The following is a 24,676-nucleotide window of genomic DNA, read 5'->3' on the forward strand; positions in this document are numbered from 1 at the left end:
TGGGCTGCAAGGTGTGGTGTCCTTCAGGAATCCAGAGAGCAGGTTTAGGAGGAAAGGATTCAAAAAGCATTATGTTCAGTCCCAGTCAGTGTTTATTGTATGAGTTTCCCTTCTCAGCCTGGTGGACAGCCCCACACTACACAAGGCAAAAAAAGCCCTTCTCTGGTCTTTACCATGCCTGTTTTGGCCTCAGAGGTACATATTTAATATCTCATTACGTCAAGACTTTTAAAGGGATTGAACCATCTTGTTTACAGTCTGGACAGGCCTGAAACCAGGGAGGGGGTCCGAGCACCAGAACTCTCCAGGAGGGGGACTGTGGCTGAATCGTAAGGATGGAGAAAGAGGACGGCTGGTCGGGCCCCTCTGCCTTCTCCACTCCACACTCCCCCGGCTCGGAGGCCGGGTCAGGACAAACTTCTCAGAGAAACTGGGGGAGGGGCGAGAAGATGCGCAGGGTGGGACCACCCACCGAGCCCCAGCTGGGCTTGGCCCGGCTAAGTATCCTCCCGAGAAGGGGCCCCGCCCCTCCCAGGCTCCCCGCCCACGCACAGGCGCGGAGGCCCAAGACACTGGGAGCCGTCTCCTTCCAGTCTGAGACTGGCAACCCTGCTACCCCCAGCCCCCTCCCCGCTGGAGGCCTGCGCAAACCCCAGGCTAGGGCCGCGGAGACAGGGCTGCTCCTTCTCCAACTAGCCCGGCGCAAGGTGCGCCGGAGGCCACGAAGCCTGAAGGAGCTGGACCGTGAGGCCCCGCACGCAAACCCTCCGGGGAAAGGTAGGCTAGAGAGAGCAAGACCTGGCCCGCACCCGGGAAGGGAGGGATCCTTCCCCGCAGCCCCCACCCTGCGACGTGAGACTAGACCGGGGAGCCACGCAACTGGATTTCCTGACACCTGTCCCTACCCCACCCAACTGTTGAATGACATGTTTTCCTAATTAAAGTGATTTGACTTTAGTGTTGTTTGCAGACGTTTATGACACCCCCTGAGATAATTAGGAAACCCCAGGGCATCTCACTAGATTGGGAATTACTGAGAATTGGGATACCCAGTTGGAATGGTGGGGGATACAGAGGGGTCGATCACTTCCACCGAGGCCATTAGAGAGCTATTTTGCTTCCTGCGCTCCCTCCCTCTACACCTGGCCCCACAGAAGGGTTACCACTCAGAAGGCCCTGGCCCGGCCCTCACCCTCTCTCCTCCTAGCTTCCAGGACTGCCCGGTCATGGAGCTGAGTTCAGCACACTTAATACTTTTTACGGCATCTCCTTTTCTAATGCCGCAGGATACCTTGTAGAAAGATTAGCGTTCTGGGTCACACACAATGCCAGTCTTAGTGCTGGGAGATGGGGAAGGTTAGGAGTTTATTGTCTTTAATATCTCCATGTGCCCAGAAAATGCCTGTTCATGAGGGAAAGTAGCAGGCAAGGGAAAGAGAGCAAAAGGGTGTGTGTGTCTGTGTCACCTTCTTGGCCGCTGTGGAGGGCCCCAGGCACAAGCCAAAGAAGATACCATAATTCCAAGCTTTTTTTTTTTTTAAAGATGAATTTGGCTACCTCAGCTTTCCCTGCCCCCTTGTTACCATATTTCCATGGAAATGAAGAAGGGGTCAGGATGGATTTGGCTCTGATTGTCTAAGGGGTAACACGGAATAGGGAGTTGGCAGATGTAGCCCTTTCCATAGTCCTACCCAACACATACACAACTGTCCCTATTTGACTCTTACGATGACTACCCTCCCCCTACCTCAGTCAAGCTTCTGGGGCTGGTACTATGCCAGCTGGACCCAGGGCAGGGGCTACTGGTGTACTATTCCCTCCAGTGCCTAAATCTAGTTGGCACTAATTTGAGTGTCCAGGGACAGAAAAGGCTGGGCTGGTTACTGTGATGCCTGCATGAGAAGGAAGCTGGTCCCACTGCAACACTGTGCAACTGGCATCCCCTAAAACATTTATGTTTGAATGTAAGTTTCAAAAACCCCAAACAGACCCAACAAATAAAAACAAAACCAAACCAAAAAACCTCTCTCAGAAAACTGTGGCACAGCCCAGGGTGAGGGAGGACCATCCTTCTGGGATGAAGGCCATCTGCACGTCTTGCCTTTGTCTGCCTGTCTGGAGCTTGCTCTTTGTCACTGGGCATCCAGTGACATTTGGGAATCCAAATCTCTGTTCTTTGCCCAGCGTTGTGCCCAGTGCTGTCAGTAGATGATGCCCACCTTTCATCTTGGTGGGGGTGTTCAGTACCACAGGTCAGCCCGGTGCTGCCAATTGTAGAGTTGTAACTTGACCTGATCTTTGATCTGATTGATAAGGACCTGAGATAGCAGGATGCCCACCAGCTGAGAGAGGCAAAGGAACTTGGTTTTTAATAATACTCCTTCTCCTGTCCCTTGCTCCCCATTTCTACCACTGAGTTCCAGGATACCTGCCCTGCCAGGGGCACCTAGCAGTTAAGATAAAGGACTTGGAGTCAGGAAAATCTGAGCTCAAATGTGGCCTCAGAAATTTACTAGCCCATGTGACACTGGGCAAGTAATTTAATTTCTTTTTGCCTCAGTTTCCTCAACAGTAAATGGTGATAATAATGGCAACTACTGTCAGGGTAAGGATCAAATGAGATAATATTTGTAAAAAGAGCATAGTGCAGTACTTGGCACATAGGTACTAAATAAACACTTATTCTCTGCCTGCCACCACCCTTCCTTGCCTGAGTGCCCCAGTCTCTCATAAAATCTTTTCCTAGCTCTCTCAATACCTGGGCCCTAGTGCTGGTCCCCTATGGACCGCTATGGTAGAGAAATTCGGGCTTCTTTTATCCCAACTCAATTCACAAACTCTGCCTGATGAGTTACCTGAGGGATGGCTAGGCCCAGTGCCACACCCCCAATGAGGAAGAGGTTGCTGTGGATCCAGTTGACTAGCTTGTCAATGCAGCCATTAGTGTAGATGACTTTACCAGCCTCCAGGTAGTCAAGAGCTTGCATACCTCGGCCACACATGGTATTGATTACTGTCTGGAGGTAGAAGGACAAAAGGAGGAAGGAAGGAAGAGAAGAAGGAAAGAAGAAAACAGCAAGAGAAGGAGAGAGAAAAGAGAAATGGGGAAGGTGGGAAAAGAGTGGGAGGGAGATGAGAAACCAAATGGAATTCCCACTCATTTCCCACTTCATATTCGATAAGTTGCCCATCTTTTAAATACCCCACAATGGTTCAGGGGGTACGTTTGGAAAGTACTAGGTAGGGAAGCTTCTCAATCCAAATCCAGCTCCTTTCATTCTCTGAACATCTAGGTCCTTCCTCTCTCCCTCTTTTCTCCTTCCCTCCCCTATCCCCCCAGAAGAGACCCTTGGCCTGCAGAAAAGGATGGGTCAATAGGAATCACATTTGAAAGTTTCACCTAGTGGCTGTCCTGGGTGGGAGGAAGTCTAGTTTTGGGAGGAGGTAGGAATCTGACTACCCCTAAACCACTTCCTGTGGATCTTTTAGGATTTGCAACCCAACAGCTGCCCTTGGCAGTCATCAGAGGCTAAGTAAGAGGAAACAATAGGGAAGGCAACTCACCTGACTGGATTTGTGCAGGCAGCAGGAGAAAGGTACAGAACATCGCTCTCGGCTGGGGTTGTCTTCTGTGCAGTTGAAGTACATGTTCTGGGACCAGTCCTTGTAGGAGATGCCACCACAGCAGTGGAACTGCAAAGAAGCCCAGCTATGCAGGTTAAGGATTACCCACTTTGGACATAGAGGAGAGCCATGGTAAGAACTCAGAATCTTCCACCCCTTCCACCACAAGTCCATGTTAGGTTTTTATTGATTTCAGGAAATCAGGGTTCTGATTCCTGTAGGCTAAAGCATTTGCTGGTCAACCCAATTGGAAGTAACCTCCACTTCCCTTCATTCCTATAATACTTTGTACCTCACCGATAGTATTGGTCACATTCTACCTTGCATGAGTTATTTGTACACTTGTCATATCTATTACATTCTAAGCTCCTTGAGGGCAAAGGCTGTCTTATTCATCTTTGTAGAAGCCACAGTAACTAGTACAGTGTCTTGCAGACAGTAAATATTAAAAAAAAAAAAGTTTGCTAAAGAAATAAAATCTGATGCTGCAGATTTTCCCTTGGAATCCAAAGAATGAGAGAGGGAACAGCTCTAGAATATGGGAGAAGAAAGAGAAGATCCATTCAAGAAAACCTCAGAAAATTGGTTGTGGAAGCCAAGAATATGGAACAGAAACAAATAAAATTCCCCAATGCCAAATGTCAAGTTTGGACTAGGATTCGGCATCATTGTCACCAAAGAGCTCCTATGTTTGTATGGCACTCGGATGGACACTGTGCATAATAAATGGGGAGCAAAAATATCGATGGAACCAGAAAACCAAGTATCTCTTGAAGGCAGTTGAGCTCTTGCTTATAGTTCCCAGATGACTAAGCCCACCATCTAGTCCATACCTCCTTCTGGCCAAAGTCAATGAGGTTCTGTAGGTCCAAGTCATCTCGGTAATGTACGATGGCATTATTGATGATTTCACTCACTTTTCCACGAGCCTGTCAGATATAAGGGGAGAGATGTGGTATAGTAGGACACTCACTCCCCTTGCTTCTGCCATTCCAGAGGGCAGAGTGCACTTTGTAATCTTACAGAGTTGTTGTTTTTTTTTTTAACTTTTCTTCTGAACTTTTTGTATTTATATATTAATACAAGAAATGGCAAGATGTAGTGATTAGAATGCTGGACTTAAAAGCAAACAGACTTGGGGTCACTGCTGACAGTGACCATGTGACCATGAGTAAGTCACAATTTCTCTGAGTTTGGTTCCTCATCAATAAAATGGGGTTAATACCATCTGTAATAGTACATGTCTACTACAGTGCTTAGCACAGCATCTGGCACACAGTAGGTGCTTAATAAATGCTGATGCCTCTAATATGCTTTGTAGACTTTAAAATGCTATGTAAATATTTATTATTATTATTTTATCTCAAAGAAATGTGATTTCATTGATGTGGGTCCACCTATGCACATCATGACTTCTCTATAAATTGGTAAGATGGTCTTTGAGTGTAGTTGTGGCTGAAAAATTCATTACCCTACAGCCAAGCAGGTAATAACTAATCAAATTTAACGCAGTTGGTCCTCAGATGATAGACATACATTCCATCTCCAGGCCAGCATTTGAGGCATTCCCAGCTTTGTAAAACCTCCTACAGTTTTGTTTTGTTTAACCCAGAGTCACTTCCATGTAGCAAAAAGGCATCAAAGGAGGAGGATGAACTTCACGTAATCCTATTTTGTATTAGAGTTATTTGTGTAACATAGTTTTCCCCCTAATAGACTGTAAACTCCTTGAGGACAGAGATTTCTTAAAAGCCACCTTCTCTGTCACCTTTGCTGCTTTATCATTTCCCCTAACTTTTAAAATGGACAGGAGTTTCTGCCCAATGCCTGATCTCAGCCCTTTTCTCTTCTCTCCATTGGCAGTCTTCATCATTTCCTTTCCACCAACCCATGTAGGTTCATAGGTTTTAGAGAAGCAATTAAATTGACTGACCAGCCTTCCTCATCCAAGAGATCAAAATAGATCTAAGCGATCAGAAAATAGAGACCAGTTCTAACCTTGGGAGCCAATTTCCAACTCCCACCCTAGGGCTATCCAGGTGCCACAAATAGAAGGAGATGTCAGGGTTGGCCTTTACTGTCATGTAGGACATCTCCTTTTTGTGGGGGTCCTTTGGAATGGCCTGTAGTCCAGCCATTAAGCTCATCATAGGACAAGGAAAGAGTAGCATTTGGAGCTGGAGGGAGAACAATGCTGACTGTTTCTGAAGCAAGCCTGGGTTCACTTTTGAGGTTCTGTTGTGTGCACACACTCCAAAAATACTTGTTAACTCTCAAGGTCAGTCCGAGAAACTGGAGATTTTTCAGGAGGCATTGAACAAAAACACTGACCCCAGGGGGGAGTAAAAGAAATGACAGTTCTTCTAGCCACAGTGCAGGCTGGTCTGCTGTTTCATTTTTCCCATTTTGTCAACAAAGATGTAGAAAATCCTGAATTACTAACAACTTAATTTCTGCATTTTGTTAAGCTGTTGGCAGTGAAAACTTGCTGACTAGTTTCAGTTTGGATGCATCCTCTTAAATTCTGGGATCTCAACCCTAGAATTTGGATTCCCCAAATTGGGAAATAAAGAGAAATAAAACTTATTCCAACCACTTTTAAATATAGTAGTTCTGGTGATTGGTCACTTGGCCTGAATGAGAATTTCTAAAGGCTAATTTTGCTTAGAAGATGGAGAACTGAGGCCAAAGAAGCTTATAATGGGAAGGACCATTGTCTTCCTGTCTCTTTTTCTCTAACATAAAAGTCTCCCATTTACTCCACCACCCTACCTGGTCTGAAAAAACAAAGCCCAGGACCCCGGCAGCCAGTTGGAGCAGGAACACAATGGTGAGGCAGAGAGAAAACTGGAAAAACAGAGATAGGAGAGAGAGAGAGAGAGAGATGTCACTGAGTTTGGGTGCCATTCTCTTGTAGACTATTGCTGTTGTTTGTCCTTTCTTTTTGAAGAAAAAGAAGGACATCCCAAGGGTGATATCTTGGCTTTTGAATGAATTGGATTTAAGTGCAGGGAGCGATGGGACTGCCATGCATCACTGTTCTTTTTTTATTCTTTTTTAAATCTGATTCAAACATCAGAACACAAATACAGAATAGAGAAGAGAAACAAAAACATACCACAAATGTAAATATTGGAACTTAAATACAAAGTAAGAGAAAAAAGCATGTCATGTGCATAGTATAACATGAAAGGATTCCAAACAGGTAACAATGATTTTTCATTTCAAGGAAACCTGTATGATAAATAACATATGTTGTATTGAGAACTGTCCATCTTTTCTTTGCTTCCTTATAAGTTTTCTTTTGTTTGTTGCTGTGCAATTTGTTACTTTGTTCTTTTTTCCCCTCCCTCCCAAAGTTACAATTAAATTTGGACATGTTTCTCTATAGCTATAGATATATACATACACATATACATACGTATATAGATATATACATTCCCAAACTTCTACTCCTGATCTTTGTTTCTATGTTTGTGCATATCTCGTTTTCCAGCCCTCCTGCCTCCTCTACTTTACTCCTACCTGCTACCTTGCCCTCCTATTACTTACCTACCCTCCTCCAAGGATCCCTCCCCTATCCTCTCATTCCCATAAATCTAAATACCCTTCTATACCCCCTTTTACCTATTCCCTCCCCTCTCCTCCCCTCTAAAGATTCCTCCCTATGCCCCTACTGTTTTATTTCTTCTGATTTTAGAAGATTTTTGTACTCTTCTAAATATATATGTATTGTTCCCTCCAAGTATTTCTCTAAGATCACTATGCCCACCACTGAGCCCTGCCTTTCTAAATGCAGATGTAATAATGCCTAGCATATTTGAGGGGAATGGGACATAGATAATTATTGTAAGCTTTGGGGATGAGGAGGGAGGGGTCTCCACCTAAGTTTAAAACTGGGGATATGGTAGCAGGACCCAAGAAGTCAACAGAGATATCAGAAACAATCTAGGAGTCCTAGTCCTTAACGGTATGTGGGAGGAGAATTATAAGGGAAGAGAGGCATGCTGTTCCCCAAGGACTACTTGCCGTTTGCAGGAGGCAGATGTTTTCCCGAAGGGATCCGATGCAGCCACAGAAGGTGAGCAGAAACATGAGGATACCCACTATGATTAGCAGGATGGCTGGGTCCACTGCCAGGCAGGCCATAGCTGCCTCTGAGGAGACACATAATATTACCTGCCTCACAATTCCTGTTTGCCCTGAAATTCACCACCCTTGCCAAGCCCTATAGTCACAGTTTTTGTACTTGCTTATAAAAGTCCATATTTTGACCACCACAAGGGGGTGGCAGTGAGCTGCTGTCCTAGCCATGATCTGGAGGTGGACCTTTGTAACTGGGGGATGATTTCCTGGCAGAAAAGTAGAATGCCATTAGGCTTTTGAACTCTGCATATTTCAGTCCCCGGGTTTATTGCCAGGAGGTATGTCTCCATTAGGATAGTGAGGTCTTGTTACTTCACTATTAAAAATATTTCTGCCACCTATTTTGCTCCCTAATTCCGACTACCTTAGTCCTATGGAGTTGGGTGCATCTTGAAAGAGTCCAAGAGAGTTGGCAATTCTACACTGCATTCTACCCAGAGGAGCTCTGTTTAATTGCTGGCCAGACAGATGTCCCTTATAAGCCTTTTCAACCTACTAATTGAGGGGTTAGGGCAAAGAGATGAGTAGAAAAAGAGATATGGGGACTAGCTGGAAAGGGGACAAGCAAGGTCAGGATCCTATGTGGGGAGGGAAGAGGCTTTGACCTCACCTGCATGCTTCATTAGCCGTGCATAGACTCCTATAGCAACCAGTACCATGGAGATTACCTAGAGAGAGAAAGAAAGGACATCTGACTCTTAGACTGTGCATCCAAGAACTCTAAAATAGCTTTGGGGCATGTTGGGAACAGGACAATGAGGTGAACTTTCAGATCCTTGAAACTAAAATTATAATCTCGTAGAAAGAATCTAGAATTAGTGACAATCAAGACCTGAATTAGAATCCTGCCCTGAACATTGCTTGTTTGGGCAAAGTCACTTAACTGATTTGACTGAGCTTTAGTTTCATCTTTTAAAATAGGGATAATATTCTCTTGTACCACCTATTTCACAGAATTGCTGTGAGGATCAAAATGAGATAACATGTAAAGTGCTTTATAAACTTTAAATCAACATTGATTATCATTATTATATTAGCAAGGAGAGCTGGACAGTCTTAGAGGTAGAATATCTTCAGATTTGAACAGATCTGTAGTCTCAATAGGCCAAAAGGAGGAATGGAGGTCCCCAGGGGAGAGTGGAAGAATAGCTAGTTGAACCAGAGATAGTACGTTTATATATAAAAACTTGGGCTACAGAGTGGGCAAAATTTGCCCACCTTCAATTCCTGGCTGCCTCCAGGGGGAATTAACTCAACAGAGCCTAACAGGAGCTCCAGTGAGAGCCTTTCCTACCCTCCACTAATTCAAGTAAGGACAGTCCTATTGAACACCTCCCCTCCCCTTTCAATCTGCCCAGTTCTCAGGCTGGTGCTAAGCAGCAGCATGCCATCACCATGGTGATGGCTGGGGCACCACTCTGACTGAAGGGAGTTCTCAGCAGCAGGGATTCAAGCAACTCAATGGGGAAGGGGTCAAGGAGCTCTGGGGTGGTTGCTACTGGCTGAGCCCCTCCCTCAACTGTGGCTGGAGGAAGACAGCCTTGGGGATGGTAGATTTGACTGGGGGAGGGAGAAAGAGTTTGGAGAGTGGAAGTTGGCTCCAGGAATAGGATCAGACTGGACCACAAGGCACAGTCACTTTTCTAAGTGGCCTCTTTATGGGTACCTTAAAACAATGATACCACCAAAGGATGTGACATGGACCCTTTCCCACTCCTCTCTACTCTCACTGTTACCCTTTCTGAGGATCCTTTTCTGTCCCCCTTCCCTGTTACCTCTTCTGGGGACCCTTCTCTGCCCCCCATCACTTTCAAGGACTCTTTCCCACCCCATCATCTCTTTCAGGGACCCATTCCCATTTTTCTTTCCTTAATGTTTGGCTCTGCCTTCAGACAACACTTTTTTGATAAATGATCTCTTTATTTCTAGAGCCTCTGTTCTTATTCTCCTTGGGGCTTTTTTTGTTTTAACATGTCTAATTCTAATAGAGATCCATAACTTTTTGCTAAGTAGTCCCGACACAGCAAAGCTAAAAATAGCAAGTACAGAATTAGAGATGTCTATTATCCCAATGTAATTCACTGTAATTCCATTTATAAGCCTATAATTATATGGAGGAAGAGGAAGACCCAGGGGAATGACAGGAAGGTGTCTTCCTCTTATTCAGAAACACATTCAGGGTCTCCAGCAGCAAAAGCAAGCAAATACCAATTTTTTTCTTTTACATCAGGTCCATAACGTCACCTCTAGGCCTCCTTCCCAGAGCCATTTATCCCTCTTCCTCCAAACCGGTCTTTTCAGTCCACTTGTCCCACTAGAATATTCTGACAGATCTTTTCTTTTCAGGCTAAAGACAGAAAACATTGGATTGCAGATAGAAACAGACCATTTTCTTTTATATTATGTTTTGTTTTATTTTATGGTTTCTCCCATTCATTTTAATTCTTCTATGCGACATAGGAATGTATGTAGAACCGATATAAGATTGTATGCTGTCTCAAGGAGGGAGTGGGGAAGGAGGGGGAATAAAGGGAAGGGAGTGGAAAAAAATATAAGATGTATAGGAGTGATTGTCAAACACTGAAAACAAATAAAATAATTCAATTAAAAAAAAGAAAAAGAAAAAAACATCAACAGCATCTGCTGAGGATTCTACCTCCTGCATCTAGTTATCAGGAAATCTTCCAGGAAACAAATCCTCAGGAGGCAGTGTGGGAGGGTGAAAATTGCGCTGGACTGAGTTAGAGGATGTGAGTTTTAGTTCAAGCTCTGCCGTTTACTAACTCTGTGACTTAGACAAGTGATTCATCTTTGCTAAGTCCCAGTTTCCTCATCTGTAAAATGGGGGAAATATTTGAATTACTTACCTGACAGGGTTGTTGTAAGAATTTTTAAAAAATGTTTAGAAACTGCTTTTTAAAATGTATTTTTTTAATTAACAAAAAATTATTTTCTCTCCATCTATTTCCCACTTCCCATTAGGGAAAACTAAAAGAAAAACAAAATCCTTGTAAATAGTCAAAGCAAATTTCTGCATTGGTCACATTCCAAAAAATATGTCTTATGCTTGTACCCTGAATCCAACCTGTCTCCAACAGGAGGTAGGTAGCACACTTTTGTCATTGGTTCTCTGGAACCATGGTTGGTCAGTATTCTTAAGTCTTTCAAAGCATCTAAACTGCTGTTTGACTGTAAAAAAGGCTACGTAAGTACAAATTATTATCTTATAAACATAACTAAGCAAAGAAAAAAAGACATGCTTGCTAGAAATTCTATGAAAATTAAAATTGTTCTAACTTGGATCATTTCAGAGGTTCTAGGTAAGCTATGATGAACTGACTGTCTTCTCTGCTCCTGCTGTATTGTCATCATTTATCCATCTTCCTGAGTCAGTTGGACACTAATATTCCTCTAGAATTCTCAGAGCAATGTATTTAAATGGAAAGAACTCTAAGGTCAGGACAGGAGACTTGGGTTGAAGTTCCCGTTCTGTCATGAACCGGCTCTCTGACCTGGAGATAATCACTTTATCTTTCATAGCTTCACCTCCTTTCTCTGAAAAATGAAAGTTTGTTCCAGATGATCGTTAGGGTGTTTTTCAGCCCTAAAAGTCCATGTGTCCTTGAGTGAACCAAAAAATCCTTTTAAGGACCAGAAAGGCCAAGAACAAGTCCATGGCTTACTGAGTCTGTAATTTTGAATTTTTTTTTCATGTTTTCCTCAAGTGAGATTCATTCACCTGTCAAGCCTCACTGAAGAATTGTAGGCTTTAAGAGGAAGGAGCTAATCAGGGACACTCTGTGGGGTACTAGATTGGAACAAAAACACTGCTAGCTTCATTGTGGGGATCCTGGGGATGTGGAATTCTTTCTCTGGGTCTGCTTCCCAGTGGGTGTGCTTTTTTTTTAATCAAAAGAGAAACCTCCTCAGAAACTCTGGGACAGATAGGTGTTGGAGTAGATAAAGCACTGGTCCCAGACTCAGGAGGACCTGAGTTAAAATCTGACCTCAGACCCTTACTAGCTGTGACACCTTGGGCAAGTCATTTAACCCCAAATGCCTCAAGAAACAGACTCCAGAAGAGCAGTCCAAGGAGAAGAACTTGGAACAGGTTAAGGTAGCTAAGAACAGTGATGTGGTCTGGAATCGGAGAGAGTAACAGTGGCTGAAGATCTGATTCTTTCCTAAATAGGGAAGACTCTCTGGACGTGGGATCCTAGATTTAGAACAGGAAAGGACCGTAAAGGCCATGTAGTTCAACTTCCTCATTTTAGAAGAAACTGAGGTCCAGAGAGGTTAAAAGATTTATTTATTTATTTATTTTGGAAGCAATCAGGGTTAAGTGACTTGCCCAGGGTCACACAGCTAGTTAAGTGTCTGAGGCTAGATTTGAACTTAGGTCCTCTTGACTCCAGGCCCAGGGCTCTATTGACTGTACCGTATAGTTCCTGAAAGGATTCATTTAAAGTGATACAAGTAATGACAAAGCCAGCATCTGGACCCAGGTCTGTTGGCTCCAAACTCAACATTTTTTCTACTGTGACGTGCTGCTCTAGCCATCTCCTGCTTCTCCTTTACTTCTCCCAAGGGAAGTTCCCACTATAACTTTCCCGGTGTTTCAACAATAGCTGCTGGTGACATTAAAAAAATCATTGGTTTATGCAACCCTTTCCTCCAGGTACAGCATGAGAAGGAGGAGGAAATCCATAGGCTCTGCCTAGTGTCTACTTGGAAAATACACTGAAGGTTCTGACCCTGGGAAAAGGCTCAACCTATAGTGTGCTGGAGCTGGTGGTTATATTTCATCATAAATGTTTATACCTTGTCAATCAGCAACACTATCAATCAGGGTTTCGTATATTGTTTTGTTGATTGTCTGGGCTTATGTGATAGAGAAGATCTTAACTATGCAGTGTAATCTTAAAAGTGTGTCCTGAGTACATATTTTCCTCCAGTCATCCAGTTGTTAAACATTTGTCAGCAGACCCACATGCTCATCCATCCCCCTAGAGAGGGAAGTAAGGAAAAACCCAGAGCTGGCTTGGTGCCTGTGGCCTTCAGAGACAAAGTGGCAAAGAGCCAGCATGTCTGGAGCCCAGGGCAACCCCTGGTAACTCCCTGAATCAGGGAAGAGGACATCATATTGTGTGGGTCTGAAGGTGTCCTGGAAGAAGCTGGAGTGCTTGACTCCCTCCTACAGTTTAAAGCAGGAGGTTGGAGAAGGTAGAATTTGAGTCCAAGTCCTTTTTAAGAATCCCACCCTGTGATAAGGGAAAGATCAGTGTAAAGAAAGAATAGGAGAAACTACTAGGTACCAATCGCATAAAAGGCCTTCAGGAAAAGCTTGGTAGGGGTAGAAATGGTATCTTTTCTAAACTTTGTACCTTTCCCAGTGCCCACCATCCACAAGAGGTGCTTAATCATGGAAGAAGTATACAAATAAAAGAGACCTCAGACGCATGGAGGTATGTTTAACATCCCACCAACATTATTAAGTACCTACTATATGCGAAGCATTGGAGGAGGTAAGAAGTTTGATAAAATATCCTTGTTAGAGACCCCAGAACTTCTGGGCATAATTCAGATCCCTGGCTCTGTGACTAATTCCTTTTCTTCATGAGCCTTAGACTACAGTGACATTTACTTCTAAGGATGATATAGTCTTTGTGTACCCACATTTTGAGGTTAGTAATTTCTCTTCCTTATCTACTTCTATTTTGTCCTATTGATTATCTTGGGACTATGTTTCTTTAGTGGTTCTTTGAATGATGCCTCCCTAACAGAATGAACCAGTTATAGGTGTTATTCATAGCCCAACACTAGTCACCTTGAGAAGTGGACTTGCTGGCCTTTTTTTGGTGCAGCATTCTTTTGTAGTGATAAAAACTCTGAATTTGCAGTCAGAGATCCTGGGTGTTAATCCTGGTTCATTTATTTATTTCATTTCCCTACGCATGTCCAATGACCTCTCTGGGCCTCAGTTTCATCTAAAAGCAAGGGATTAGATGAAATGATTTCTAGACTCCTGTGACTATGTCCCATGATCTTTTAGCTTCATTCTTCACAATCTGGCTGGTTTGGGTTCCCAGAGTTATAAAAGGAAGGAGGTACTTAGTGTCACACAGTAAATCTAAAATTTGGGTTCATAGCTCTGAAGTTGCTGCACTGTTGCTTAGTTTGAGATTTGCTCTGTTTTGAAACATGCCTAGTCTTAGTGAGCAAGAAGAGGGACCCTACAGCAAGAATGGTTGAATAGATGCAAAGCATTAGATTTTCAATCAGAAGAGCTAGCTTAGAATACTAGCTTTGCTACTTATATGACACTGGTCAAGGGACCTAGTTTCCTTATCCATAAAATGATGTAGAGTTGCATTGGAGCAGGGGTTAACTTGGATCTATGAACTTTTTTTTAAGTATATGAAAACTGCATTTCATTAAAATTGGTTCCCTTTATAATGTTATGTATTTTACTTTAGTCATTTAAAACCATTGTTCTGAGATGAGGGCCACAGGTTTTACCAAAGGTGACTATGATAGACACATGCAAAAAGGTTTAGAATCCCTGGACTAGATGGTGTAAAATCCTGGCAGCTCTCAATCCAATATCCTTTGTATGATTTCTCTTGTCTTGTGGCAGTTAGGACTTGTCCTGTGCTATTAGGACTGAAGGTATGAACTTCTGTGGATCTCCCTAGATTTAGAACCTACCCCAATTGGTATCTCTGAGTGGCAGATGGAGCCAGCAAGTATCAGGGCATGGTCAAGCCCCTCTATTAAAATTGGGTGTGCCACCTCAACCCTTCAGCCTCTGCATCTGGCTGATAAATACATATCCTCTTTCCTTTTTTATCTCCCTACTCCACCTCCAACCTTCGCATTTCACCAATGCAGAAAGTACATGGAATATTATATTATATTATTATCTATAATATATCATCATATAATATATTATTATGTATATTATAATATATTATATTATACTTCTGAGCTAGGAACCTTATATATAATTTCCAGGACCCTAGGAGGGCACATTCAGGTCTAGGGACCCTAAGGAGATACCACCTCTAAAAAGTGAACAGCCTGGCCATAAAAATATAGGAGGGTAGTCTCAATCAAGAGGCATGTATTAAGCATCTATTATGTATCTACCTAGCTACTTAATGTCCTTGGCCCTAAGGAGTAGCCTTAAGACTACCAGGGAAGATAGCAGGTATCTACAAAATAACTATTTAGTCATTTTTGAGGAGAAAGACACTAAGCAGCTGTGAGGATTAGGAAAGGCTTCATGGCAGAAAGAGGCATTTGAAATTATTATTGTAGGAAGCTAGGGATTCTAAGAGGCAAAGATGAGGAAAGACCACATTCCACAAAGGGGGGACAGAGAAAAGGCATGGAGACAGTCTCCAAAGGCATTTCTAAGCAAAAGGAATTATATGGGGCACTCTTGCTCCAGATGCCACTTTCTGAGAGCTGGGGTCAGACTCTAGGTAACTCCTAGGGATGGAGCTTTTACAGAAGCACTGGTAGATCCTAGCTGCCTTGCCAGTATGTTCCGGGCACAGACAAAACAGCACCCGAATATTCCTCATGTCCCCTTACAGGTCAGAGCATACTCTGGTTGTAAAAGAAACTGGCCCAGCACTACTAGCCTTTGGATACTTCAGGCATAGGGGAGAGAGGGGTCCTAATTAAACACAGAGCTGGAAGGGACCACCTTGAAGGTCATCTCTAAGGTCCTTGTTTTATAGATGAAGATGGAGGTCCCAAGAGGTTAAATGACTTGTCCAAGGTCACACAGCTAATAAGTGATATTTGAATCTAGGTTCTTTGGTGCCAAATCTAGCACTGTTTCCAGTGAACCATGCTGGTAGAATGACTGAACGTTGTGAAGGAAAATAGCAATAACCACTCTATGAAGAGTGAATGGGAAAATCATCATTCTCCTTCTATATCTCCATCAAGGGCCCTAGCTGAATGAAATAGTCAAGACTGATTCAGGGACTGGGAGATAGGAGAATCATTTATTACATAGCCTTTTTTTTTTAAAACATACCCTTTAGAAAGGTTATCACTCCACAGAAGAGGTCATAGATTCATTTCTACAAACAGAGACTAAGGGCTAGTGCTAGAGTTGAATCATTTACTGTTAAATAGCTGTTAGACAAGAGTTCTTTTCTCTTTAAAAGAGGGGAAAATGAAGCACGTAGAGGGAGATACCTTGACTCAGGGTCACACTGCAAGTTGGTTAGATAACTGAAGACCTTAGATAACTGAAGACCTAGAACTTGTGACTTCTCCTTAGGCTAAGGTAGATTTAAGGAAGAACACTCATTAGTCTGACTCAAATTCCCCCAATTTGGCTGCTCCAAGTACCTTCTGCTATTGAACAGATTATTTTCTGAGGGTCTTAGGAGCTAAGCTCTCTCCCTAGTTATGAGCCTCTCAGACCCAGCTTAGAGGGAGAAGGGGGAAAGTACAGAGACAAGTTTCCTGAACTAAAAGTGAAACAGAATAGAGTCACTGAGCTGTGTCCACTGGGAGAGAGCCACTGTGGCTAAAGGGCTGCTGAACAGTCACGTGGAGCACAGGGCAAAGGAGAGTACTTTAAGTTAAAACGTGGTTGGGGGGAATGGGGTCATTGTGATCACAATCCTGGACCTACTGCCCCCATCAAAATAGCCATCTGAAACGGGCACGGTGTGGGCACCAGAGAGGGAGGTTTCAATAGCATTTGTCACCTCCTTGAAAAGACTGAGGTCAAGAATTCTCTTCAGCCCCAAAGTGTGGTGAAAAGGAATTTCCTGCTACTCCTCAATACCTCTCCTCTTCCCCTCTCTTCCAGCTTCTAACTAGAGGCTCACAACTATAAACCTTTGAATGGTCTTTAACTGGTGACACCCCAACCAGTAGAAAAAGGCACTGAAGAGAGACTTGGACACTTGGGTTCCCAGCTTTGTCTCTGCCCCAGCAACTAGTGCCATCAGTGTGACATCGGGCAAAGCCTTCTGTGGACCTCAGCATTCTTATCTGTGACACAAGCTGGGGTGGTTCACTAGCTTATCACTAAGGTTTGTCAAAGGTCTAAAATGGTGTTACTTATTATGTGACTCTAAGCCCTGAATTTCTTTCTGTGAATTGGCTGAACTTCATCCCTCTGCATCAATGGGATTTTCTCCATGGGCCAATTCAACTCTGATGACAAGTCCCAACACTTAACATTTATTTTCCCTATATGTATGTATTCCATACTTAGACCCCTTTGAAGCCTTTCTATGATTGGCTTAGAGCTCTGGTCTGTATTTTTTTTTCTAGAAACAATTTAGGTTCACTCATCCTCTGTATTCCAGGTCTGAGTTCTAGGACCTAGGCAGAGCTGGACTTAGACAAAGGGAAAAGCACCCAGAGAGGTAGTTTTGGAGACATGGGAGAGTCACTGGAATGGCCAAAGCAGGGAAGAGTTACTCCAGGTACTTTCTTTGGGACATCCCAGGACATGGCTTCTTTCCAAGAGATCCATCAGGCATTTGGGGAGCTGAGATACTAGATCTTCCCTCTCAATGTTGAATGGAAAACCTAGACAGGGTATTTCTGCCTTTCCTACCAAGCTCTGCTCTTGTGCAGCTCTCTATACCGTTCCAGATTCCAGACAGTGCTTAGTCTTTCTAACTCCAACCAGCCAGTTGGGATTTTGTCTGGACCTCTAGCTGCATGTCCCAAAGGCATAGGCCTCCTTTAAATAAGCCTAAAATTGCTAAGAGCCAGAGATAGTATAACCTGGTTCTGGGAAAGAGAAGGCAACAGGTGAGGCAGTCAGTCAGGTGAAACGCATTCTTATCCTGAGGCTATTCCTGTTCTAGGCCACAGCTGAGGTTAGGCAGCTCAAAAGCGGAAGCTTTCTGCGACCCACCGCAGAGAATCCCCCTTCTAAGGGAATGCCCTTTCTTTTTCCTCCTTTTCCCCGAAGTACGATCTCTCCCAGATCGCAAGCCGGGAAGTCCCCTGTTCTAACCTCAGAACTGATTAGCGACCCCCTTCTCAGACCTGAGTTACACAGATGGTTCACTCATGCCAGACTCGGCTCTTTAGGCGGACACAAACCCCAACAGGGTGGGTTCCTAGGGGATCAAAGGTTCCACCACAATGCTGCCTAGATCAAACACCAGTTTTGTCCCCCTCCCATCCCCTCTCCAATACAATACCGCCCCAGCATTTCTGCCTGGGATTAATGCATCCCAAGTGCCTATCTCCAGAGAAAAGGAACACAGTGCCCCTCATCACACTACATTCTCCCGGAGCTGGGCATCCTGAGCTATATCCCTTGTGGCTTTCCCCTTGCCACGGATCAGATACTAGCCGATTTTCCGTCTTCAGATCGCCTCAACACCAAGTGCACCGATCTTGGGATGAAGACTTACCCAGAAAAGCATGTTGAAGAAAAAGAGCAGGTATTTCACCACGGGGCTGACGAAGGAGAACTCCTCTCCATAGACTGCGGACGCCGGCCCCGATCTCCGGGCCATGGCCCCGCTGCCGCCTCCCCCGGGGGGCCTATTTCCCCGGTGACCGCTCTGCCCACCTGCTCACACTGTGCCCAGGGACATCGGAATCGCGCGCCCGGGAGGCAGCTGGACAGCGGCGGAACGTCCCCCTGAGAGAATGTCAGCGAGCGCCACGGGAGCTAACCTCCAGCCAGCGCCAGCAGCCAAGCCACCCGGAGAGTCCGCGGCCAGAGGACCACCTCCTTCCCTCCCCGCACCCAAGAAACTTGGCCCGCCCCGAGCCACCGCCCATTGGCACCGCAGTCGGCCGTCTGGCTTCTCATTGGACTGTCGCTGATGTCACTAAATACCCAGCCATTCCCTCTTCTCCCGGAGGAGAGGGGAACACCTGTTCTGTGAGGGATAACTTCTTAAAGGGTCAGTAGTTTTCCCTGGCCTCCCAGAACAGGGCAGGGCCGAAGCTTCAGCTGCTTCGGTGGAAAGAGGGGAGGGGGAGGAAAGGGACACAATCCGGCCACTACATACACACACACACACACACACACACACACACACACACACACACACACACACACACACACACGTCAAAATTTTTTTTTTTTTTTGTCTAGGCTATGGGAGTTAAGTGACTTACCCGGGTCCACACAGCTAGGAAGTGTTGTGTCTGAGGTCATATTTGAAATCAGGTCCTCCAGAATCCAAGGACTGATACTCTATCCTCTGAGCCACCTAGCTGCCCCATAGTCAAATCTTCAGTTACTTTTTGAGAACCTACTATGTGCCTACCCCTGTTCCAACTGTGCTGGAGAATCCCCAGGAAAAACAAGAGACCCTTCCTGCCCTTACAATCCACATGGGGAGACAAGCGTGATTAAGTTCAACAAACACTTCTAAGTACCCACAGCGAATGGGACGCTATACTAGGTACTGAAATTGAGTTAATATACCTGAAACAATTAGAGAGAATTTAAGAAAAAGTTGCTTGGTGTTGACTAAAAATGCAGTGAGGGTTCAGAGAAGAAAAATCAGTACTAATTTTGGAGAAAGAGTAATTGAAAAAGCATACAAAGCAGTTTAAAGGGGAAGAGGAAAAGCTAGGTGTCAGGTAGGTGATGAAGATGGAAGGGGCTTGTCAAATCTGACCTCAGGCACTTCATAGCTGTGTGACCCTGGGCAAGTCACTTAACTCTGTTGACTTCAGTTCTTCATCTGTAAAATGCGCTGGGGAAGGAAATAGAAAACCACTCCAATATAACTCAAAAAAACTCAAGAAAAATCAGACAACAGAATGTGTCAAGCATGTTACAAACGTTTATTTATTTGATCCTCACAACAATCCTGGAGTGTAAGTGCTATTATGATCCCATTTTACAGTTGAGGAAACCAGTTCAGTAGTTGGCCTAAAGTCATATAGATAGTAGAGTCTGAGGTGGAATTTGAACTCAGGTCTTCCTGATTCCAGACCCAGCAATTTATCCACACTGCCACTTGCTGATGATGTCAAAAGATGTTGGCTTCAGTCCTACCTCTCTCTGCTGTATGTGACCCTGGGAAAGTCACTTTCTGAAAAGAAGTGGCCCTTTAAACCCCAAGTCCTAATAAGAGAAAAGGAACAGTAATGAGGTGGAAAACTAAAAAGTTAGATGTGACTGCTGAAAGCATTCTCTTGATGAGGAACAAATAAATTTCTTCAGTCAATCAGAAAGGAAACCATATAGGAAGAATGATGGACTGTTCCTCAGGGTGACCTTTAAAAGTCAGTTCATAGAGTACTGTCTAAAAACTCAAAACAGGAACCCAGTTCTTGACTGGCCAAGAAGCAGTGGCATGGAGCTGGAGAAAGAGAAGCTACAAAAAGTCTCATGGGGGTGGGACAGTGGAGTTTCAAAAGACAACTTTGTGGCAACTGTCACAAAGGAAGGAGTATGGTCTGGACTCTGGCAACAAGGTTGCTTGAACCAGCCAGGCACTAGCCTCAGGACAGAAGCTGCTAAAACAGGGATGAGGAACCTGCAACCTTGAGGCCACCCATGACCTTCCAGGTCCTTGGGTTCAGTCTTTTGACTGAGTCCAAGTTTTACAGAACAAATCCTTTTTTTAAGGGGATTTGTTCTGTGAAGTTTGGATTCAGTCAAAGGGCTGCACTTGATGGTCTAGAGGACTGCATGGGGCCTTGAGGCCTCAGGTTCCCCCCCCCACCTGTGCTGAACCATTCCTCTTCCCAATCTCTTCCCTTCAAAAGCTCTCTGGGTGGAAATCTTGTATCTCCTTTTTCCCCTTCAACTCCTTGGGATCTTGAGTTTTTTTCCTCTAGGCTTGGGGAAGGAGGAGTTTATATTTCTTTGTTTTGAAAGTTTACTTATATATATACAAACAGTGGTAACCACATCATTTGCTAACTTCCTCCCAGTGGAATGGGTGGATAAGAACAATTTGTTCCAATGACCGTGGAGTGCTTAGAATTTGGCCAGACAGTGAAGAGGTCAAGGTCATCCATGGCATTCCGGACTATTGCCAGTCTTGACTTTTCTTTTGCCAGTAGATTTTGATGACTAGAAGAGAGAGTGAGGCTAACAACGTTGCATAACTCTACCTTGCTTAAATCCAATTCATGCACAGTATGATGAAGAACCACGCAAGACAAGACATCACCCATGGTGTCATTGTTGCTCTTCATAAATGAAGGACAAGCAGCATACTCACTGGGAACCTTGCTGGAAGGAAGCCACTGAGGGGAAACAACTCCAAAGAAGTGGTAGAGCTAGATCTAATGTTGAAGTGTTTTGCCAAAAGTACTGTCTCTGACTGGCTTCCCCAACTAACAAAAAGGTACGGATTCTTGGATACTGCTTTCCAGAATAGAGGAGCATTTACAGTAGGAAACCCAACTGAGCAGTGATTCATTAGTAGGTTGAAGGGGGCAAACAGGAGTGATTGAATTACCCTAATGACCACATACTCCATTAACCACAGAGATTGGACAACTCCATATTCTATGATGCTAGGTAAGATTGGAGCTAAGTAAGATTATATAGGTAGGTGGGAGGAAGAAAAGCTATAAAGTGTATGAGCAAAATATGTAAAGGCAGGAACAAGGAAACTGAGATATGTGCAGGAGAGAGTGAGGTCTAACTTGAAAGTAGGAGAGAGAATATGCTGGGGAATAAGGTTGTGGGACAGATTATGGATGACAATGAAACAGAATGGAGAAAAAATTATCGAATTTACAAAACCTTTGGCCCAATGATATCGCTACTATGCCTATACCCTTCAAAGAGATAAAAAAAGAGGAAAAAGATCCATCTGTACAAAAATATTTGTAGAAGCTCTTTTTCTGATGGCAAAGAATTGAAGACTGAGGGGATACCCATTAATATGGGAGTAGCTGAACAAGTTATGGTATATGTATGTATATGGTAGTATATGTTGGAATGCTATCATGTTGTAAGAAATGAAGGGGATGGTTTTAGAAAATCCTAGGGAGATTTACGTGAACTGATGTAAAATAAAGTTAACAGAATCAGGAGAACAATTTATACAATAATAATAGTATTGTAAAGACAAACAAAGACTTAGGAATTCTGATCAACACAATGGAATTTAACAGAGTTCTAGAGACCTTATCATGTTTACCTCTAGATAGAGAGGTGATGGACTCAGTGCACACTGAAGTATTTTCTTTGACTATACACATTTGTAATGGATTTTATTTTCTTGTTTTCTTAGGATTTGGAGGAGAGGAAGTGGGAGGGAGAGAATTTGGAACTGAAAATAAAATTGGATTAAAAAAAGAAATAGAATGAGGATAGATTATCTATGACAATGAGAAACAAAAAGAAGTGACCTTATATGGTATTTATAGAACCATTGTAGTGTATTTAGTAAGGGAGTAATATGATGATATGAAAGCATCAAAGGACAAATCTAGGAATATTACATAAAAAGAACTGGAAGATGGGAAAGCCTAAAGACTTTTTTGATGGAGTGACTATTAGAGTAAATCAGATTAGAGGTAACAAAGACCTGAATTCTGGTGATGGGTCTGGAAATGGAGAACCAAGGACAGATCTGAGAAACAGAGAAACAACAACATAACATCACGGTATAGTAGGGAGAACACTGAATTTAATTCCAGGCTCTGCTACTTACTAAATATGTGATCTTAGGCAAATTACTTAACCGTTTTGGACCTCAGTTTCCTCATCTGTAAAATTAAGGATTTGTACTAAATTAGAGGTTTCAGACTTGAAGCTGAGCAGCCTTATGAGCTGGAACCAGATTAAAATTAACTGGGAAGTGTTTAGCAAAATAAATAAAAGTGCAATACAACATAAACAATGTTAATTTGTGATTTTCACAATCAATATGCAGCACAGTTTAGCTGGCTCTACTTCTTATTCTTGTCTCTCAACTGTGGGAGGTCCCCAAAGTTGGATTCTCAGCCTTCCCCATAGTCTTCTTTCTCTACTTTCACCACCCTAGAAAACTCATGTACTTCCTTCAACTTCACCTTTGTGCTGATGCCTCAGATTTATAACTCAAATCCTCCTTCTTATTGGCACTCTCTCTTGTCCCATATTTACAACTTCCAGCAGGATGTGTCCAATTAGATGTGAATCTCAAAAATAAAACTACCCTTCTGAATTTGTTTCCTGGCTGGTGAAATAAAGTAGTTTGACTTAAATTTTCTAGGAATATATTTATTCAAAAGTAAACATATTATCTTCCCCTTATCCCCAACTGGCTCAGTAGTAACCTCTTAATTAGTGCTTGTTGAGTTGAGTTAAACTGACTCCATTTCCCCACTACCCAGTTCCATCAGCAGTGTCCCTATTATTTTAGTATCCCAGATTTGATGCCTCCAAGTCATCTTTATCTCTCCCTTTTTCTTCATTCCTTTTTATCCAATCTATTCTGAGTCTTGTTTCCCAGGCTTATAGATATGGAATTGTAGCAAATCATCTGGACAGTGGTGTCAAATTCAGATAGAAATGGATCTCTGCAGGCTGCACCCCTCCCTTCTCTTATCCCCATCACCTCTATTTTCTTGTCGGGCAAGATAGATTTCTATAACCCCTTGCTTGTATATCTTAATTCCCAGTTGCATGTGAAAACAATTTTTTTTAGCATTTGTTTTTAAAACTTTGAGTTCCAACTTCTCTCCCTTCCTCCCTCCCCACCCATCCCCACTGAGAAGTCAAGCAATTCGATATAGGTTATATATGTGTAGTTATGCAAAACACTTCCATAAAAGTCATGTTGTGAAAGACTAACTATATTTCCCTCCATCCTATCCTGCCCTCCCCATTTATTCTATTCTCTCATTTGACCCTATCCCTCCTCAAAAGTGTTTATTTCTAATTACCCCCTCCTCCCTTCTATCTTCCATCCCCCCACACCCCAATTATCTCTTTGCCCCCTACTTTCCTGTAGTGTAAGATAAATTTTCATACCAAGTTGAGTGTGGTCGATGTATTTAATAAAATGTGATGCTCAGAAATGAAGAGTTTCTCCAGATTTGGTGTAACCAGGGAGGATTACAAAAGGACTATTACTCCCCTCATTTTGGATACTGTGCCTCTCAGTGAAGCCTAAAATTGTATGACCTTTTAAAATAACAGTAGCTGGACTTGATAAAGGGTTGTATAGTTCACAAAAGGGGCAGCTCCATGGCACAGTGGATAGAGCACTAAACCTGGAGTCAGGAAGACTCATCTTCCTGAGTTCAAATCTGGTCTCAGACACTTATTAGCAGTATGACCCTGGGTAAGTCCCTTAACCCTGTTTGCTTCAGTTTCCTCATCTGTAAAATCAACTGGAGAAAGAAATGTCAAACCACTCCAGTATCTTTGCCAAGAAAACCCTAAATGTGGTCATGAAGAGTTGAACACAACTGAAAAATGACTAAAAAAAAAAGTTTACAAAAGACTTAGATGCAAAATTGGAAGACAGTACAGTGGAATGAAAAGAGTTCAAGTACCAACTCTCCCACAATACTGTGTGACTTTGGGCAAGGGATGTCAACTTTCTGGGCCTCAATTTCCTTGTCTTCAAAATAAGGAGTCAGACTGAATAATGTTGAAATTTCTTTCCAGACCTAAATCTGTGACCTCATTTGATCACCACAAAACCCCAATAAGATAAACATTTTTACAGATGATGAAATTGAGCAGCTCAGAAAAGCTAAGTGACTTTCCCCAAGGTCATAAATAGACCTCATAAATCATGGAGCTGGGATTTGAAACCAGGTTTTCTGACTCTAAATCCACTGTCCTTTGTACTATGCCACTTAGGCAAAATCACATAGGTAATTAAGTTCAGGCTAGAACCCAGATGTCTTGACTTCCACTCTAATAATCTTTCCAATATCTAAAGTGTGCATGTGTTATTGTTATATATTCTTTGAG

General features: G+C 43.3%; 1 protein-coding gene and 1 long non-coding RNA gene across 3 annotated transcripts; one reads left to right on the top strand and one right to left on the bottom strand.

Annotated features, from left to right (window-relative positions):
- Positions 1 to 1,346: 1,346 nt before the first annotated feature.
- TSPAN33 (tetraspanin 33) lies at positions 1,347 to 18,537 on the bottom strand. Of its 2 annotated transcripts, XM_072652784.1 has the most exons (8): positions 18,186 to 18,522; positions 8,381 to 8,438; positions 7,654 to 7,781; positions 6,397 to 6,471; positions 4,458 to 4,553; positions 3,565 to 3,693; positions 2,856 to 3,017; positions 1,347 to 2,342 (listed from the first exon to the last, which is right to left on the bottom strand). In XM_072652784.1, the coding sequence occupies exons 1-8, from the start codon at positions 18,288 to 18,290 to the stop codon at positions 2,241 to 2,243; spliced, it is 855 nt and encodes a 284-aa protein (XP_072508885.1). In that variant the 5' UTR covers positions 18,291 to 18,522; the 3' UTR covers positions 1,347 to 2,240. The 2 variants fall into 2 exon arrangements, with proteins under 2 accessions (XP_072508885.1, XP_072508886.1); XM_072652785.1 differs by lacking the exon at positions 6,397 to 6,471 and having other exon boundaries at positions 18,186 to 18,537.
- Positions 3,669 to 4,933, top strand: LOC140533253 (uncharacterized). Its single transcript, XR_011976856.1, has 2 exons — positions 3,669 to 3,756; positions 4,116 to 4,933. It is a non-coding gene; the product is annotated as an uncharacterized lncRNA (long non-coding RNA).
- Positions 18,538 to 24,676: the final 6,139 nt, after the last annotated feature.

This window comes from Notamacropus eugenii, chromosome 3 (assembly GCF_028372415.1).
Source record: "Notamacropus eugenii isolate mMacEug1 chromosome 3, mMacEug1.pri_v2, whole genome shotgun sequence".
NCBI classification, from domain to species: Eukaryota; Metazoa; Chordata; class Mammalia; order Diprotodontia; family Macropodidae; genus Notamacropus; species Notamacropus eugenii.